The 21,167-nt window shown below is 43.8% G+C and overlaps 1 protein-coding gene across 1 annotated transcript in view; it reads right to left on the bottom strand.

Annotated features, from left to right (window-relative positions):
* Nucleotides 1–13,802: 13,802 nt before the first annotated feature.
* RRAGD (Ras related GTP binding D) overlaps nucleotides 13,803–21,167 on the bottom strand; it is a 67,733-nt gene continuing 60,368 nt past the window's right edge. Inside the window, exon 7 of the mRNA XM_089691297.1 lies at nucleotides 13,803–15,471. Within this exon, the coding sequence (XP_089547423.1) occupies nucleotides 15,323–15,471 (149 nt within the window). The 3' untranslated portion in view covers nucleotides 13,803–15,322. The remainder of the gene's footprint in view (nucleotides 15,472–21,167) is intronic.

Below are 21,167 nucleotides of genomic sequence, written 5' to 3'. Positions count from 1 at the left end.
GTACCCAGACAGTGCCACTAATCTGATGTCCAATGGCCTCCAGTTTGGCCATGGTAAGAACATATGTGAGCAGGTTGTTATCTGTCTTAACTTGATATTCTGTCCTGTACAAGTATTCTTACAGCTTGCCCATGACAGCCCACTTCAAAGCCAAAGACTCCAACTTGTAAGCAGGATATTTTCTCTCAGATGGGGTAACCATTCTCCTTCTATGGACTCTTAGGACTTTTACCTTTTGATTTTCTTCATCTTGTTCAGCCCACGGGAGCTCAGTGAGGGGTTGGTCTATCTTTGCAAACCCTTCCATAAACCTCCTGTAGTAAAAGCAAAACTCCAGAAATGATCTCAGCTCATTCACATTTCAGGGCCTGGGCCAGGTGGTAACTGCTTCCAACTTCTTGGGGTCAGTGACCACCCCTTCAGCAGAGACAACATGCTAAAGATAGGAGACCGATGGAGACTATTTCAACCCTTCTTCATAGGGTCGCTTCTAAACTTTCCTCAAACACTCATCATGCTCTTCTAAAGTCCATCCAAAGGCAATTATGTTGTCCGGTAACACTAATATTTCAGTAAGGTTCATTAACCAACAGTTTGCTCCATCAAACGCTGGAATGTTGCAGGGGCCCTTGTTAGACCTTGTGGCATCCGATCAAACTCAAATAACCCAACAGCTAAAAGAAATTTTCTCCCAATCGTCAGGGTTCATGGGGATCTGATAGTACCCGCTTCTATGGTCCAACATGCTGAACCATTTGTCCCCCTTATAGACATTGCAGAGCATCTTCTAGTTGAGGAGTGGTGTACTGGTCTGGAATAGTTCTTTTGCTGATTGTGCAATAGTCAATGCATATTCTCAGTGATCCATTGTTCTTCCTCGCCTCCACGATGGGAGAAGCATAGGAATTTCTGGATTCCCATATGACTCCCATCCTCTCGAACACCACAGTCTATTTTCTGAGGTCATCTAGGTCTGCTAATGGGATTCACTGAGACCTGTCTCAGAATGGTTTGTCTTTGCAGATTCTGAGCATTCTTTGCACATCCCAATTTGAAATAATTTTTGAAGAACACTTTCTACCAGTTTAGACGTTGCACCTTGGCCCATTCTTTCCATTCAGGCATCATAGGGGAGTTCTTTGGATAAAATTGTTTCTCTGACAACTCTTTTGTGTCTCCACCCACCAAAACGTGTTGCAAGGAATGTAGCTTGGTTCACTTGCCGTATCATCATTCGATCCCGCAGTTTTACTGGAGAATCAGTAATATTACGTACACTGAAATTAACTTTCCCATGGGTTCTCCATAGAGTCTTTGTTGAAAATTACTTCTGTGATCAATTCCAAACCTGAATCTTTCCCTATGGATAGCACATAAGAATAATGTAAGGACCGGGTTGATTACAATTCAGTTTGAATGAAGCCCACAGACACATTACTGCAAAACTTTTCATAGCTTTCCCATTCCTTCAGCTGGGGCCTTCTACTCTTGAACCAAATACTAGTACACTGACAGTAGCATGAGATGTACACTATCAGAGGCGGCAGCACTCTATGAAACAAGGAGAGTGAGTAATCGTTGTACCAATCAGTGTTTGTCCCCACTATAATGGAACTCCAATGAGCCCCTGGAAGGCAAAGACACACGATGGCCAATGTGTCAGAAGTCTCTGGCTGTCCTACCATCGGGGGATTGAAATCAAGCTTGACCGGGAGGTAAACATCATAGGGGAGCTTCTTAGTCTCCATAGCCCTGGTTCTCTAGATCGTCTAACTTTCACAGGGGTAGGTGCTTCAGGTGTTTGACATAGAAGTCATGGTAGATCAGATCACTTGTTTCCCAGAGTCCAGAAGGGCTTTTGTGTATACACCTTCCACTTGAACAGGTACTATAGGAGACAGGCCCACCAGCTTGTCAGGGAACTTACTTGGTCCACTGCTTGAATCTCTCATTTGATCTGATGAAAGTTATGTAGTGGTCTAGGCCTGGGGTTTGGTGTGCACTGATCTCCCTCAATCTGAGGCCTGAATCTAAAACTAATTTGGGCAAGCTTAATTGAGGATTTCGATGATGTTCTGTGAAGGCTTCACGGGACAGCTTTATTTACACTGAGATTACATTACATACAGCTGGACTCTATGCAAGTAAAATAGGTATAACAGCTTCAACTCTTCTGGGAAGGCTGTCCATAAGGTTTAGGAGTGTGTCTATGGGAATGTTTGACCATTTTTCCAGAAGCACATTTGTGAGGTCAGGAACTGATGTCAGACAAGAAGGCCTGGCTCACAGTCTCCACTCTAATTCATCCCAAAGGTGTGCTATCAGGTGGAGGTCAGTCAAGTTCCTCTAACCCAAACTCCATGCCTTTATGGACCTTGCTTTGTGCACTGGTGCACAATCATGTTGGAACAGAAAGGGGCCATCCCCAAACTGTTCCCACAAAGAAAGGAACATGAAATTGTCCAAAATGTCTTGGTATGCTGACGCCTTAAGAGTTCTCTTCACTGGAACTAAGGGGCCAAGCCCAACCCCTGAAAAATAACCCAACCCAATAATCCCCCCTCCACCAAACTTTACACTTGGCAAAATGCAGTCAGGCAAGTACTGTTCTCTTGGCAACTGCCAAACCCAGACACATCCCATCGCATTGCCAGACAGAGAAGCATGATTTGTCACCAGAGAACACGTCTCCACTGCTCTAGAGTCCAGTGGTGGCGTGCTTTTCACCACTGCATTCAATGCTTTGCTTTGCACTAGGTGATGTAAGGTTTGGATGAAGCTGCTCGACCATGGAAACTGACGGAATTCCTGTCACCCCGCTTGGGTGATTCAGTCAGAGAACTGCTTCCTCGCCACTAGGACTCAGAACCAAGGTATTATAGCCAGGCATTGCACCCAAGACTAGACGGGACTAGCTTAGATGCCAAACTGGAACTACTTTATTGAACAGAAAACACAGGTGTTTATACACTTCATAAATAGGGGCAGTCTCTACTTAAACAATAACTACAAATATTATGCGTAGTATAAACATCCCACACTGATTAAATAACGAGGTGAAACTGACATCAGAGTAATCTCATCACTGAGGAGCCTTCAAGAGGACTTGCCAACAGACAAACAATAGGTGGCTCAATTACCTCATTTAACAATGGAATGCACACCTAGGCAGCACACAATGGGAGAAAGACAGTAAATACATAACACCTTTATAAACAGATTACATCAATAGTCCTCAGCATCAGGTTTGTTTTGAACTGATTATATTAACATCTTCTTAGGGTTTCTGAGACTAGGAAGGGGGTGGGGGTTGAAGCAGTCAATACTGGTTTGGGCACAAAGACTCCAAATCTGTATCCTGGTCCTCCAGTTCTGAGCCCCTGTCCCGTTTGAGTCTGTCACATTTCACCCCCTCAAAAGTCAACTAGCCAGGTCCCAGACCTCCATGTAGTCTGGACATGCATTAATCGGGCAGTGAAACCACATAGTCGTTCCAAACAATCCCCATTCTTGGCTGCAGGGAGAAGTTGTCATCGGTAGGTTAGGAGTAGAGGTGTGTCTGGCTGCCAGCGCTTCAGCTGGGAGATTTTTACTGTTCTGGGGTTTGGTCTGCTGCTGAGGAAAGGGGCTGACTACTCAAACTTCTGGAGCTACGAAGACACGGTAGGTGCTGGGCAGAGGCTGGGGACCCCAAATCCTCCGCTCTGGATGACTTTTGGTGAGGGAGGATGACCACCTCCTCTCCTGGACTGTGGAACTGTAGTTTGGGAGGGAGGATGACCACCTCTCCTCCCCAACTGTGGATCTGCCACTGGGGATGGAGGACGACCCCCCCCCCCCCTCCCCCTCCCTAGTCCCTGATCTGCTGCTGGTTAGAAGAGCTGGCTGCTCCAACTCCTGGACTCCCTCTGTGGAGGGAAGACGACTTCCTTCACTCCCAAGTCTCTGAACTGATGCTGAGGAGGGATGACCACCTCCCTTCCCCCACTGTGGATCTGCCACTGGGGAGGGAGAGCAACCACCTCCTCTCCCTGACTGTGGAACTGCAACTGGGGAGATGAGCTGGTTGCTGCATCTCCCATACCCTCATCCGGCTACTGAGACAACATTGTACTGTTTCCCAGGTGCACGAATCCTTGCTGGGGAGGAAAGACAGTTTCCTCTGCTCTGGCTGACTGTTGCAGAGGAAGGATGGCCAACTCCTCTCCCTGGGCCCCCCCCAAAACTTCTGTTGGTGTGGGGCAGAGGTCTTGGACCCTCTATCCTGTTGCCAGTGCTTCTGCTGGGACTGTGTATGGGCAGAGACTGGCAGTACTCTGCCCCACTGCCAGCACTTCAACTGTTAGGAGTTCCACTGTATCAGTCTGCTGCTGGAGAGAAGGGCTGCCCGCCCTGGCTCCTGGATCTCCAGAACTGCTGTTGGTGCTGGGTAGAGGTCTGTGGTCCTTTGCCCTGATTCCAGCTCTTTCGCTGGGAAACAAAATGACAATTCGGTGGCCTTGCACAAATCCTCCAGGGCCACTGATTTTTGTAGGGAGAGGTCAGCAGCACTTTATTCCCTTCTCTCACATAGTTTTCATACCTGTGATAATGCCAGAAGATCATTAATTTGTTTGTAAGCAACAAAAAAATTAAAGTCTAACCAAACTAACACTTTTTAAAGAGGTTCCTCACCCTACAAATTAAGGCAGCAGCTACAAGGAGGCCGACCTTACAGTGGAAACGCCTAGGTGACCCGACCAGAAGTGGGAGCGGGTACCTAACCCAGCTAGGTACCCGCTTCACCCTAACAAATAAAAATGTCCAAAAGCATTAGAGGTGGGTGGGAGGAGGACATAAAGCAGAACTTTCCTGTTGAAATTCCACATTAAAAAGTCACAACAAGAGTTTTTTTCATTGTAAGCACACCCAGACGTTTGGTGGTTTGTCCATTACTTTTGTAACCATTACATTTGCTGAACAGCTTAGCCTGCTGTCAGGAATGGACTCGCCAATGGTGGTGGGACTCACCTGCCTTGTGGGCTGCAGTACCAAGGCTGGCCAGCGGGTGCTCTCAGCAGCCAGAATCTCACTCCTGCAATCAGGCCATCACCTGAGGCTGATTGCAGGAGGTGTATTTAAGCAGGATCAGGCCTGTGATCAGTGCCTTGGTGTATGTTTCCCTTGAGCCCCTGTACCTGCATCCTGTCTGCTTCCTGCCTGATCCTGACTCTGAACGAACTCCGCCTGTCCTGACCTCGGCTATTCCTGACCACTCTTCCGCTCGCTCCTGGTACCATTTGCCTGTTAGCTACCGACCTGGCCCGCCTGACTACGTTGTGCTCCATATATATATATACATATATATATCAGTTTAGGTTTGGGTGTGCTTCACCTTGTTGTATGTATTTGTGTTAGTTTTGGGTTTGGTTTGTTGCACTGTGTTTATGTTTGTGTTGTCCTTAATAAATTATCTTGTTTACACGCTATACCTGAAGTCTGTGTTTCCCTGTGTCGGTCCACACACCTCTGGTCATTCCCGGAGCTCTGACACCTGCATGTAAATGTGGAGACACATTTAAATAAAGGGCTTTGCCATAAAAGGAATTAACCATATAGAGTTACCAGAATACAATATTTTTTTGCTAAAGCAATCCATTAAGGTGTTAGAATATCACATGCACATTGTTATTCAAGGTCAGTTCAGTAAGCAGTGAACAAAAGATAAGGATGACTAATTGCAGCATGTGCATTCAAAAACAAGTCAACAAAGGCAGCTCCTGTATTTTTATTATGGCAGGTTTCTTTTAAATGCCATAATTTGATCCTATACCTTCAAACAATACCACTGTTAAAAGAATGAATACATAAGGCAGTATGTAATAAAACTCTATTTTGTGAAATATAATGATTTTATTACCAAAGTTTGAGAACATTTCTATTTTTTCAAAGAAAGTTACATTTCAATTATTGACACTCCTAGAAGCATCTATAATTTATTTGATTATTACATTTTCTTTTAGGGAAAATGTACAACTCTAGGAAAAATAGTTATGTAAATTTATATGCAAGGTAATAAAGTAACCTTGTTCAGCTATAGTTAAGGCTTCACTAGTGATATTAGCAATTTGTAAGGAAATGTAAAACTTTCACAGATCAATCCAAATTGGCTGGTTTCACAGTATTTAGGACATACTTTATTCAATGAAAACATGCTATTTCAATCAAATATTAATACATTAGTGTACATGCAGCAATATGCAACAACATTCATACATATTCTGTCAATAATTAAGGGTGTACTATAAAAATATATTTATAAATTAATAAAAATGTGCATAGTTCTTTGTCCACCAAAACTGCATGTAAATTTGTTCTTTGCGAATGGTGCAAAATGTAATGTTCTCATTCTATCATCTCTGCAGGTTGACTGAAATTTATTGAAAATAAAGCTGTGTCAATGGGGAAAATACTGCATTATGGTCAGTAGATGGTGCTGAGTATCATAAGAAATATGTGTGGTCCTCAGCTCCATCTGGTGGCTATAATGCAATATTTTCCCCATTCACACTGTTTCGTTTTTTTTTTTTTATGACCAACATTTGTTCTGCACAGAATATAACCTAAGAACATTTGATTGTGCACACAATACATTTACATGCAGTTTCGATGGACAAACAGCTATATGAATGTTTTAATAAATACACTTTCCAGCTTTCAGCAGCTTAGTGCGGTAACAATAACAAACATTATTTCTGAATTATTGCTTTGGGTTACTGGGCTTTGCGAATTACCCTAAAGTGGAACTAGGAGAAAAATGAATTATGGCATATGGAGTGCAGGCTGGCAACAGCATTAACACATTTGTTTTTTTCTTCCTCCCCCGTTACCTCATTTTATTACGTGTTGATTCTTACATAAAAGAACATACATACCCCTGTATATTATGTCCAGTGAGGAAGGCATTTAGAATTTTTTTTTCTAACTGTCAACACTTACAGCTGATACCACGACCTGGGGAAGGAAGTTCCACATTTTTGCTGCTCTAACTGTAATGAAACCCCTGCATAATTTTGGGGTAAACTTCCCTTCCTTCTCTCTCAAGTTGTAATTGCAACTGGCGGGGAGGAGGAGAGGTGGGCCATGGTGTGCACGGATTGGCTGGTGCCAAGAGACAAGGAAGCGTGGGGGAGCCTTTCCACCTAGTGGCGTGGGTCTACTGGGGTAGGGTGCACAGGGGGGCAAATGTGTGTGGAGAGGGAGAGAAACTGGCTCTGCTGCGAGTAAGCAGCAGAGCTGGAGTGGGGTTTTTTTTTGTATGCTGGAGCTGGATCAGTTGCCCGGTGCCTGGAGCTGCATGTCTGGGGCATTGGGTGATGGGAGTTGCTCATGCCTGATGCTTTCGGTGAGTGGGCTGGTAGAAGCCCAGGAGCCAGGGCATGGTTTCTGGTCACCATGGTGACCTGGGATTTGTTGAGCCCTGCCCCCCCCCATATACACCCTGTTCCCCCCCACTATACATCCTTCCCCCCCTCCTCTGTATACACACTGGGTCTGGTCCCCCCCTTTATATACACCCTGCCCCCCTCCTCCTCTGTATACACACTTGTCCTGTCCTCCTCTTACCCCCTCCCCCCCGAATAAACCCCGGCTCCAGTTCCATATATATATATGCACAAACACCTGGAATAGTCTTAGGAGAGGACTTTGAAGTTCACTCAGCCCAGACCCACTGCATTTCCATGGAAGAAGAGTGTGTGAGTATAACCTGCGCAGAGGACTGATCAATTAGACTGTCTGCTGCTAGCAAAATCATGAATGTGTACCGGTGAACAAATCTGTGAGTGCAAACAAAGATTGCTGCGCTGCCTCTCCCAAAAATGATTTTAAATAAATAAATGAATGAACTCCCTACTACACAAAGGGTCCCTACAAATGTGCATGTGCTATAATGCCCAGTGGGCTGGCAATTATATCCCTCCTCCCCAGTGACTAAAATCCCACATAAACCAATAAGTAAATTCAAGGTGCTTAAATGGCAATAGTGCTAAAAATGGCACATATACAATGCCATGAAACTATGTATACAGTGAAATTGTGTAAAAAATAAATAAATATATATATATATAGTGTGGCAAAAAAGTATTTAGTCAGCCACCAACTGTGCCAGTTCTCCCACTTAAAAAGATGAGAGAGGCCTGTAATTGGCATCATAGGTAGACCACAACTATGAGAGACAAAATGAGAAAAAAAAATCCAGACAATCACATTGGCTGATTTGGAAAGAATTTATTTGCAAATTATGGTGGCAAATAAGTATTTGGTCACCTACAAACAAGCAAGATTTCTGGCTCTCACAGACCTGTACCTTCTTCTTTAAGAGGCTCCTCTGTCCTGCACTCATTACCTGTATCAATGGCACCTGTTTGAACTTGTTATCAGTATAAAAGAAACCTGTCCACAACCTCAAACAGTCACACTCCAAACTCCACTATGGTGAAGACCAAAGAGCTGTCGAAGGACACCAGAAACAAAATTGTAGACCTGCACCAGGCTGGGAAGACTGAATCTGCAATAGGCAAGCAGCTTGGTGTGAACAAATCAACTGTGGGAGCAATAATTAGAAAATGGAAGACATACAAGACCACTGATAATCTCCCTCAATCTGGGGCTCTCACCCCATGGGGTCAAAATGATCACAAGAACGGTGAGCAAAAATCCCAGGACCACACGGGTGGACCTAGTGAATGACCTGCAGAGAGCTGGGACCAACATAACAAAGGCTACCATCAGTAACACACTACGCCGCCAGGGACTCAGATCCTGCAGTGCCAGACGTGTCCCCCTGCTTAAGCCAGTACATGTCCGGGCCCGTCTGAAGTTTGCTAGAGAGCATTTGGATGATCCAGAAGAGCATTGGGAGAATGTCATATGGTCAGATGAAACCAAAATAGAACTGTTTGGTAGAAACACAACTCATCGTGTTTGGAGGAGAGAGAATGCTGAGTTGCATCCAAAGAACACCATACCTACTGTGAAGCATGGGGGTGGTAACATCATGCTTTGGGGCTGTTTCTCTGCAAAGGGACCAGTACAACTGATCCATGTACAGGACAGAATGAATGGGGCCATGTATCGTGAGATTTTGAGTGCAAATCTCCTTCCATCAGCAAGGGCATTGAAGATGAAACATGGCTGGGTCTTCCAACATGACAATGATCCCAAAACATACCGGCTGGGCAATGAAGGAGTGGCTTTGTAAGAAGCATTTCAAGGTCCTGGAGTGGCCTAGCCAGTCTCCAGATCTCAGCCCCATAGAAAACCTTTGGAGGGAGTTGAAAGTCTGTGTTGCCCAGCGACAGCCCCAAAACATCACTGCTCTAGAGGAGATCTGCATGGAGGAATGGGCCTACATACCAGCAACAGTGTGTGCCAACCTTGTGAAGACTTACAGGAAACGTTTGACCTCTGTCACTGCCAACAAAGTATATATAACAAAGTATTGAGATGAACTTTTGATATTGACCAAATACTTATTTTCCACCATAATTTGCAAATAAATTCTTTCCAAATCAGCCAATGTGATTGTCTGGATTTTTTTTTCTCATTTTATCTCTCATAGTCGAGGTCTACCTATGATGCCAATTACAGGCCTCTCTCATCTTTTTAAGTGGGAGAACTTGCACAATTGGTGGCTGACTAAATACTTTTTTGCCCCACTGTATATTAAAGGCCCAATAATTGTGCAAACATATAAAAGTTCCAAAAAAATTTAAAGTTCCAAAAAAACCCCCAAAGAAACCCCCATCCGCTTCCGGTGTGAATATTAAGTGATACAGTAGTAAATCTTCCTATCCTTAGCAATGCTCTGTGCGTAGTGCTCTAATTAGTGCTCCCCCTCCAGACCCCCACTCATCACAGATAATTGAGCACCTGGAATGGTAGGTCAAATATCGCATGAGATGTGGCGGCGCTGTCCTGCAGGAAAGTTGGCCGTCTCTGTCGTCTTGACACCTCTATATGCTGATGACAGACTCCATAGTGGAAACACCTCTAGATCAATTGTTTGTGACAAAACTCCTCCAGAACCTTCACAGTACTCATAAAAACCATGTGTATGGCACTTTAAATCCCAGCAAAAAGCAATTCCTTCTCAGAGGACAAGTGTAGCGCTATCAAGCCCTGCAATTTTTATGCTTGAATGGGAGAAGAGTGTAGCCGATACCCGGGGGACAGTAGATGAAAATATAGCCCAAGCAGCTCCCCCCGTTCAGTCCTCCATCACATCCAGCTCCCACTTAGAGTACTTCCAGTCCACCTGCTCTGTCAGGTGGAGGCTACACAGGGGGGGCACACAGGCCACCGGATCCCCCCGCTGACCCATCTACCTCCCACACCTTGTGCGCACACAGCCCACTGGATCCCCCCCACCCACGCTGACCCATATCTGCTTCCCACACCCTGTGTGCACCAGGTGAGCTTGGGGGGAAGGAAGATGCGGCTCGGGCACAGTGGGCAGCAGAAGAGCCAACACAGGTCCCCCAGAGAGAAGCCATTCATTCTCGGATCCTGCTCGGTCATTAGGGGAAGGGACAGAGGTTGCCCAAGGAGAGGAGTCCAGCTACCCCCGATTATGTCACTCACACCGTGCCTGATTGCCGGACATCAGACTCCCACCCGGCCTACTGCCTGCTTCTGAGAAATCCATGAAGACCAGCCTGACCAACCAAGGGGAGAGAAGGATCTGCTGCCTGGCACCCGGAGCTGCATGTCCTGGGCGTCAGGCAATAAGAGTTGCCAGCGGTGAGGGGGCTGAGAGCTCAGGCGCAGGGACGCAATTTCTGTTCACCATTACAACGTGGCGCCTGGGATTTGTCAAGCCCTGGTTTATGTTTACTTTTTGTTCAGCTGTTTGTTCTACAGTAAAATCGCATAGCAGAGTAGTCACCCTGTAGACAGGGTAGTCTTACTGTAGATGGCCATGTAGGTGGATGGACATGTTTTCTTTTAGAAAAATGCTAAAACCAATATTAATAAACACTGAGTTTTGTACACACCCCAGCAGTATTATATGGTTTGTCCCAACCCATGTAATTGTCACTTCTGGAAGTAAAAAAAATATTGAATCTATGGCCAGGATGAACAGGTAATAAAACTATGTTGCCAGGTGAATTCAGAAAATAAACACTGTTCTACCGTATGAATGATATTGGCTACATAATTTGTCATTTTTTTATTTTGCCCATAATTCCACTTTAAAAAAGAACATTACACAGCAGTTGCAAAGAAACCATTATGAATAAAGAGGGCCTTCACCTTCTTTTTCAAATTTCCTAGCTCTTAGTTCTTACTCAAAAATAAATTTTTATCATTTTTAATGCCTTTTAGAAGTGGCCTGCCCTCCACTTCTGTATTTCTCACCTAGGCAAGAATTACACAGCTCCCAGCTACCCACAGCTTCCTGGGATATTTATGTTGCGCATCTCAGAAGGCTTTAAGGCTACGTTCACACTAGCTTTGTCAGCAGGCATCAGACAGGAGTTTGGGAAGCGTTTTTAACGCTTCTCAAACGCCTATGAAAATTCTGCACATGACAGCACACAGTGCTGTTCACACTGGCATCTCATGTCGAGTCAGGAGTCAAACACCTGGCAGACGTTTGCGGTGTGTTTGCGAGGCGTTTGCGGAGCATTAATACTATTTAACTTCATTATAGGCTTTGTGGTGCAGTTCTAACGCTTGGCAAACGTCTATCAAATGCCTAAAAACCGCGCATAGGGCATAGGGCATTTGGGAAGCATTTGAGGAGTGTTAAAGACGCTTTCCAAACGCCTGTCAAACGCTATAGGGTTGTTTGGCAAGAGAAATACAGTCAGGTGTGAACGAGCCCTAAGACAGGCTCCACCTAGCTAGAGCTCACATGCATACACAGCAGCGTGTCATCAGAACTGGTCATCAATCACAGGAGGCCGATCTACATCATGTCATCAGAGGGCTGCTTCAAGTCCCCCTGGAAGTTTTCAAAAACATTGCAGCTCTGGCTACAATATTCACCTAATTTCCACCTCTATCCACTGCAAAAGTACCTCTTCTCTACTATGAGATATCTTCAGTCATCTGGGTAGTATTACACCTTCATAAGGATGTCCTGCACTCACAGGGTATTGATGCAGAGAATGGTGTTGACATCATAATTAAAGGATAACTCTATTTTTGTGGGGAAAAAAATAGCAAATGAAAAAACAATATAGCGTATACACACATCATATTATAACTGAATGATTTAAAATGACCAAAAATGTAATTTTCTTTTCAATCTGCAGCACTGTAATTATCTGTAAAATGCAATATGGCAATCTGGAGGAGTCACAGATGGTGTACAGAACATTCCCCAATAATGTCATTTCCTGATCGTGTGATGGGCTTACTGATTTTTTCAGAAGTCTGCACTAAGATACAAGTCAGATTTTGGGCATCCTCTGCAACAAAAATTAAATTTTTGGTGAGATACTCCCAAATGGAAATCACATCTAAAAGGGATGCAGACCCTGACAATTTCCTCAGAGTTCTGCAAGTGCAGCAGCTGATTGATAGTTATAAAATCACTCCCATGTGGGTTCACTCTGCACATGGACACAGACAAACAAACAGCTTTTTTTTTATCAGAACAACAAAAAGGTAGGAATCTGCATTAACGTTTGTTAAAATCCCTGCAATGGACAAACTGTAGATCACCCAGAGGGGAATTTTTTTTTTCTCAACAAAAGTGGAGTTACACTTTCAGACATGAAGGTAACTGGAGAAGGTAGAAGGTACAAGGGAACTGCAGAGTTTCACTTTAACCTGCAATACATAAATAATATACATTTAATCCAGAGGATGTGGGCTTGAATATTTACTTGCAGGGCTTTTAAAATATACTTATAGAAGGCCTCCAGGAGTGTAAATTTAGTTTTGGGAAGAAATTAATGAGAGAGGAAAACAAGTCAACTCATACCTATCCTGCCAATCCCAGTTTCATTTATTTTAATATATAATTTGAAAACAAGTGCAGGGGGCATGGATGTTATCTAGGATCCCGCTATTAAAAAATCATACTGTCTAAAATGTATAGAACTGCTGTCATTTCAAACATTATCCTACTTTTGCCTATAATTTTCAAGGGCAGTACATTTTTATTATGAGGACAGGTGCATTGTACATAAGCCTCTGGTACCCAATCCTAGGGGTGTTCCCCTCTCCACTCAACTGTGTATGGACTGGCATGGATCTTGCTAGCCAGCCTCCAAAATGGGGATACCAGCCCACATATTTTTTTACAGCTTTATTTTGCTTAATCATCCAGTGAAAAAGCTTTGAGAAACTCCAAATGTTAATGACTTTCCTCTTCTAAGAAGCCACTGATAATATTACATATAACATTGCTCGGTATGTTACTTTTGCTTGTAGTATCAAGTATCAAAGCTTATGACTCAGGTCCATTGATGGAAAGATCAGACAGCATTAGGTTCCTCTAACAATCTTCAACTCTTAACTCTTTGGTTTCTACACAGTCTGTGCTGGCTTTACTGACGTCACTGGGAAGTCTTGACAACATCACTGAAAACAGTGTTTAGAGACGTAGAAATTCTTGAAGAATCTGAAACTTCACAAAACAACTGCAGTTGTAGGTACAAGCTACTCATAGGTTGTGCCTAGCACTTTCCACCAAAACAAAATGAAACTTTTTTGGTGAAAATCATCTTTAACTTCCCCTCTTCCCTCCACACATTCTGCACATTCACATAGGGAATAGTATAATAAATATAAGGCTGAAAACTTCCTGAAGTGGAAATCATTTAGAAAATGCATCATTCATTTAATCAAATATCATGCTATGATCCACCAAATTTCAAAATGTATGCAATATCAAAGGTCATGGTATGGTTTTTATTATGAAAGAGTCCCTTTAAATATTGTGGTAAACATTTAGTGTCCTCATAAATAATCTCCTAGCAAAATTATTTTGATTAATTCAGTTCTGTTAGCAAAGATTTAATTAATTATTTACTTTCCTATTAGATTCTGCATCATAAGTGGAAGAATGAACACACGCTTCGGTTGCATAAGTAGTATAAAAAGTGCATCTTCATACCTCTTCTGTGCAAAAATACATTTACAATATAAAAATCAAAAAACCTACAAAATAATGGTTATATCAGTAAAATAGTGTTTGAGAACTGGGGCGTTAACTGTGCTTTTGGTTAGTATTAAGCTTACTGCATACATTTCGGATGTACTGATAAACTAGCAGCATGATTAAAACATCGGCAAAATTATGTATCCCATAGCAAATATCATGTCTCATTTGAAATGTGATTGGTTGCTATGGACTACTGCACATTGCACTGCTATATTAAAAAGTACATTTGTATGTCTTCAAACATGCCTAACCATGACAGAAGAGTTTTCATTGTGTCACAGAGTCGTTCTCTCAGTTTATGTACTGATTAACTCTTACAGTTCTATATTCTAAGATAATACAGTGCAGATTGTCACTATTCAACTAGGTTGCTGGTCAAGTAGTTTCATGGGGTTTAATGAAGAGGGTGAGGTTAGTGGGTTTTTTTGTTTTTTTTTTGTCCCCATTCTGTAAATTTAAACTGGAACTAAACCCACCAATTTAATAGTTTTAAAGCACAGTTACATTCACGGTACGTACCGGGAATGTTACTGTCATATTTGCTTGTGCTCTCAACCCAACTGTCAAACCATCAAATGGCTGGTGTCATAACTGATCACATGTGCATTATCATGACAGTTGCAGATCAAACAGAGGCCAACATGGCAGCTTCCTTGGCTGAAAAAGATAGGAGGGTTTAGTTATACTTTAAAGAAACACACCAAGCATGTCTAGATACTCTTGGTTCCTGGCTTTCTCTTAATCTGATAACTGATGGAGATATAAAAAAGCGGTATTGGGCAACAGGAACCAGAAGAGCATGGCAAACAAATGTAAAACCATTGTCAGGTTTGACTACTATTTGCGTTCCCATTGTGAGGATTTGCAATCAGTTCCTGCTTTGTCAGTTTGAAAGGAAGCAATAAGAAATCTTAGCAGTGGCCGCAAGAATAACCTTACAAAACTTCTAATCCTTCTCCAATGATTTCTGGAACCAAAGAAAAATAGTTGGAGTTGCACAAGAACAACTTTGTGGTAGATTTTTATCCAGCAACCTATCCCTTGTGTAAAATTAGAGGAAACACATAAATAATGATTTCAATTGTCAAAGAAATGTCCTATTTGCATTTGTCCCAAAGGTGGTTTCCTGACTTCATAGCAGCATTTGGCTTGTCCTCATTCTTAGACTGGAACTCTTGAGGTACCATTGGGAGTAATTCTGCTTTTTCTTATTTGACTCAAGTGTTTGCGAGATCTTAACACTTTCACTCTCACCTCAAAGACTTCTTGAATAGCTTTACGAAAGCAATGGAAATTGTAATCTATTAAACCTGTACAAAGAAATAAAATTGTAAGTATTTGAAGAATTAAATTACAGTGTTGCAGATTCTAAAGGCTATATCAAGCAGTAGGCCTCAATGTAGCACCAGTTTAGCTACATAACTGGTTCTGTGGTCCTTTTTTCTACACATAATTATGTTTTATATATTTGTGCCTTCCTGGGATCCAAATCAAGGGCATGCACCTTTCCAGGGCCTTCTTAATGCACAGACCAACATGCGCACTGCCTTTCCTCTAACTGCCCCCCCAAGCACAGGGGCTGAGGAAGAACCCCCGAGGCAGAGCATTTTACTACTGCTTCTAAACACCAAAAATCACAGCACTAATAATTTACAGCCAAAGAGGTCATGTGAGCAACTGTATTGGTCAACCCTCACTTTTCCAGGTTCTATGGCTACCAGCAGCTACCAGTGGCCTTGACACTTCACAGCGTACTGTGGGTAGTAAATCCTCCAAGTCTAGTGAATGGAGTAAAGCGGATCTGGTGTGGTCGGTGACTTGGGATGATGGGCTCTGCAGCACAGTCTAAAGGACTGGTGAGTGTTGAGTGGTGCTAAGGGACCAGGAGACTTGATCTGACCAACTGCAGGATGGCTCTTAAATACATGGGACTGTGTAACCATAGACGCCTGAAGGATGCTGGCTCCAGAGACCAGTCAAAAGGCTTTCTGGGATCTCTGATTCCTCTACTGTTGCAAGTTGGTGACAAGGCATGCTGGGATCTCAGGATCCTGATCCCCCTGTCCCCCCTGTACTGTGCCCTCCTGCCTCCCCCCCCCCCCATAATGTGCACTTCTGTATCCCATACTATTTACAGACATATATTGTATATACAGGCCACTGATAAATTGGGAAATGCATTTATGACAGGGGGGTAGTGTGTAAAGGGAGGGGGATAGTGTAAAAAAGGAGTGGGAGCAGTGTGTACAAGGGAAAAGAGGGTCAGTGTATAAAGGGGGTTAGTGTATACAGGGGCTGTGTGTGAAGGAAAGTGTGTACAGGGGGAGAATTTAATATGTTTATTTGTTGTTTCTAATAAAACTAAAAAGCCATGCGCAATATGTAGTGTAATTTAGCCACACCCACCTTTGGCTGTGGTGCGCGTAGCGCAGTTCAGGTCACCACCTCCCTGGTAGGGGCATTACTTTGTCCTGGGGCCCATGGTGCTATTAAGGTGGCACTGCCAATTTCTATAATTACCTCCTACTACCCCTCCCAAGAGCCTTTTTTTGGCTACTGTTTACATTCTTAAGCAGTCCATAGATGACTCCATTTTCTTTCCTTCCACCACAGATTGAAGGAAAAAAAACGCTTGGTTCCCCTATCAACACAGTCAGTGTTTTTAATTTCTAAGTACTGTATTTTCCGGCGTATAAGACGACTGGGCGTATAAGACGACCCCCTACTTTTCCTGCTAAAATGTAGTGTTTGGGCTATACTCGCCGTATAAGACTACACCTCTAGCAATGCACACCAGTGGGAGGAATAGTGCCCCATCATTAGTATCAGTGGGAGGAATAGTGCCCCATCATTGGTATCAGTGGGAGGAATAGTGCCCCATCATTGGTATCAGTGGGAGGAATAGTGCCCCATCATTGGTATCAGTGGGAGGAATAGTGCCCCATCATTGGTATCAGTGGGAGGAATAGTGCCCCATCATTGGTATTAGTGGGAGGAATAGTGCCCCATCATTGGTGTCAGAGCGACGAATCGTGCCCCATCATTGGTGTCAGTGCGACGAATCGTGCCCCATCATTGGTGTCAGTGAGAGGAATAGCACCCCATCATTGGTGTCAGTGGGAAGAATAGTGCCTCATCATTGGTATTAGTGGAAGGAATAGTGCCCCATCATTGGTGTCAGTGGGAGGAATAGTGCCTCATCATTGGTATTAGTGGAAGGAATAGTGCCCCATCATTGGTGTCAGAGCGACGAATCGTGCCCCATCATTGGTGTCAGTGGGAGGAATAGCACCCCATCATTGGTGTCAGTGGGAGGAATAGCACTCCATCACTGGTGTCAGTGAGAGGAATCGTGCCCCATCATTGGTATCAGTGGCAGGAATAGTACCCCATCATTGGTGTCAGTGGGAGGAATAGCACCCCATCATTGGTGTCAGTGGGAGGAATAGCACTCCATCACTGGTGTCAGTGAGAGGAATCGTGCCCCATCATTGGTATCAGTGGCAGGAATAGTACCCCATCATTAGTGTCAGTGAGAGGAATAGTGCCCCATCATTAGTATCAGTGGAAGGAATAGTGCCCCATCTTTGGTGTCAGTGGGGGGAATCGTGCCCCATCATTGGTATCAGTGGCAGGAATAGTGCCCCATCATTGGTGTCAGTGGGAGGAATAGTGCCCCATCATTAGTATCAGTGGGGGGAATAGTGCCCCATCATTGGTGTCAGTGGGAGGAATAGTGTCCCAACATTGGTGTCAGTGGGAGGAATAGTGTCCCAACATTGGTGTCAGTGCGGGGTGGAATAGTGCCTCATCATTGGTGTCAGTGGGGGGGGGGGGGAGGAATAGTGCCCCATCGTTGGTGTCAGTGGGAGGAATAGTGCTCCATCATTGGTATCAGTGACACCAATGATGGGGCACTATTCCTCCCACTGACACCAATTACACTTGCTGACCTCCGTTCTAGTATGGTGCTACTGCAGCCAGCATATGTGGTTGCAGCAGCACCTCTACACGGAACACTTACCGGCCGCTCCTTCACTCGATTTTCGCGGGGCCGCTCGGCTCCGCCCCCTCGTCGGTGATTGGCCACCTGTGTGCCTTTCCTGAGCTACAGTTCTGGCGGCCAATCACAGATGAGGAGGCAGAGCCGAGCAGCTGCGCGAACATCCAGTGGCCGAACTGAAGGAGCAGCCGCGCTTCCTGGACCGGATCGTCGCGGGACCGGAGCCAGGTAAGAAACAGCAGCCCCTGCCCACCCCTGTACTTAGTGTCCCTTCCATTGGAAGGGGGGGGCGGTGCCGCCGCCGCCGCCCCCCTAAAAAGTGTCAGTATGCCGTATACCGGCGTATAAGACGACCCCTGACTTTTGAGAGGATTTTCAAGGTGTAAAAAGTTGTCTTATACGCCGGAAAATACGGTACTTTATATTTTCATATGTATATGGAATGTCAGGGAGCGCTATGGGTGTGTAGAAAGGTATAAACTGCTGGCACTAAAGGACCGCCCCTGGTGTCCTCACTAGTGAATGAAATATAAAAGGTGCAGCGCTAAAGTAATGAATTAATCAAATATACTTCTAAAACGTGCATATATATATAAATAAATAATAAGGTGAATATAAGCAGCAATAGAACGAATAGCAGCAATGTTAAAAGGCAGACACAGTGAGGCGCTACCAGTCTAAAGTGCGAGAGTTCATAAGTTATTAATATAGGAATAACCAATATTCTGATAACTGTGGTGATGGTATTCGTGACACTAAGTGGTCAGCGTTGGGTGGTATAAAATGAATAGTGACTGATAGTGAACATATATCAAATGACACAATTGCGACAAACAACAGTTATAAAAAAGTCCAGAAAAGAAATCCATGAACAAGTGACATCCAGTGCTGGTGAATCCGTGAAAAGTATTCCTTTATATGCACTCACCAGAAGCACATATAAAATGTGCATGAACAGCGAACAGATGACATCCAGTGCTGTTTTCGTACGCACAAAACGCATTAGGGAAGGAGCCTGCGCATTGACGTCACGCCATCAGGGCCGCACGAAGGTCTGGCGGCCATCTTAGTGAGTTGTTTTATACTGTTTGTACTCTCCACGTGGATACTCTGTACTTTTTAATAAAGTACTACACTATTAGCCGAGTTTCTCTGGCTCTTTTGTGAGCTAACTCCTCAGGACTTCTCGTTGCGGTTTGCATGCTGCTTGGTGTCATCATCCCTATTGTGGGAACTCGCTTCAAATGGTAGAGCTCTTCTTGTTAAAGCACACAGCAACTCGCTTCTTTTTAAGGGCCTTTTTGCCCAATTTTATTTAAAGGAAAAGTTCCATAAACAAAAATGCTTCCCACGCAGGGGTATCCAACATCAAACCACTTCAAACAATATTCAGCCTCCTGGCTTGTATGCAGTTTTAACTCTGCCTCCTGCAGACTCTTCCCAAAATATGGCACTAGCACACAGCTAGTCTGGCTTTCACCTCTCCTTGGTGAAAGCCCACCTGACTCCAAGGTAGATACCTCCTGTCTGCCTGGGTGGAGCCCAGAACTATGGTTAGGACTCTATAAAAAGGCCTGCACACACCTGTGCAATCAGTGTGCTGGGGGTTCTCAAAACACGGACCCCGGATTGGAGATTTCATCCCTCCCAGATCTCTTTGAAATGTCCAGGCTCCAGATCCCAAAACAAACTTCATGAATAAATGAGGAAACCGAAAAGTCAAATTCCTCTGCAATACATCAACTCTCTGGAGCCCCTCAACCTGCCTGGTTGAGAATCCAGGGTTTTCAGCTTTATTTTGACCGTGGCAGGACACAGCACTGCCACACTATCTAAGATCATCCTGGCCTTCATGGTCCTATGACTGATGGGTTTGCTGCTTGACTTACCTGAGGAAGAAACCAGCTGTTCATGCGCATTTTATATGTGCTTCTGGTGAGTGCATATAAAAAGAATACTTTTCACGGATTCACCAGCACTGGATGTCGCCTGTTCACGGATTTATTTTCTGGACTTTTTTATAACTGTTGTTTGTCGCAATAGTGTCATTTGCTATATGTTCACTATCAGTCACTATTCTATTTTATATCACCTAACGCTGACCACTCAGTGTCATGGATACCATCACCACAGTTATCAGTATATTATTAGTTATTGCTATATTAATAAATCATGAACTCTCGCACTTTAGACTGGTGGCGCTGATCGGAGCGCCTCACTGTGTCTGCCTTTTAATATTGCTGTTATTCGTTTTATTGCCGCTTATATTCACCTTATTATTTATTTATCTATATATGCACATGTTTTAGAAGTATATTTGATTCATTCATTACTTTAGCGCTGCACCTTTTATATTTCACTTTATATTTCAGTATGCCAACAAGCCATTCATGTATATATTCCAATCAGACATTTATTTTCTATAGATTCTAGTCAGGTGCGTTTTCAGTCTTAAAGTACCAAATAAGGCAGCAGTTACTATTGTAGCTGCTGACTTTAAAAACCAGGTATGTACCAGTGCCTGGAGTCCAGTCCAGTCTCACCGCAACCAGTTCTTCTCACCACTGTGGGTCTTGGTGCTGCCTTCTTGGATGTGGGAGCTGGGTGTGACTTCTTGAGGAATCACAACTGGCTCCCCACTATGCATGCGCGAGATTGCGTGATGCTGACGGACTGGTCCTGCAACATCCTGGGATGTATGATATGTTCCAAGAGGCTGCAGACAGGGGGCCTGCCTAAGCGCATGTCATTCTCGCCTAGTCAAGAATTGAGGAAGTGGTTTTGGGTATCTGTCAAAAAGAACTCACTCCCTGTAAAAAAAAAAAAAAAAATTGGTAGGGCTGAGGTTAGAGAGGACAAATAGCGGTACATTCACTTTCAAGTTAAGGTCCACTTTAAATCAGTTTTGCACCATTTTTTTGTTTAATAAAAAGGAAGCAAAACACACATTTTGATTTCGATCAAATGAAATACATGTTAATTTTGAAACAAATTTTTAATATA

The sequence above is a fragment of the Staurois parvus genome, unplaced genomic scaffold (assembly GCF_062004578.1).
Source record: "Staurois parvus isolate SC_StPar_1 unplaced genomic scaffold, SC_StPar_1.0 ptg000561l, whole genome shotgun sequence".
Taxonomy (NCBI): domain Eukaryota; kingdom Metazoa; phylum Chordata; class Amphibia; order Anura; family Ranidae; genus Staurois; species Staurois parvus.
This window is presented reverse-complemented; position numbering and strand designations above follow the sequence as displayed.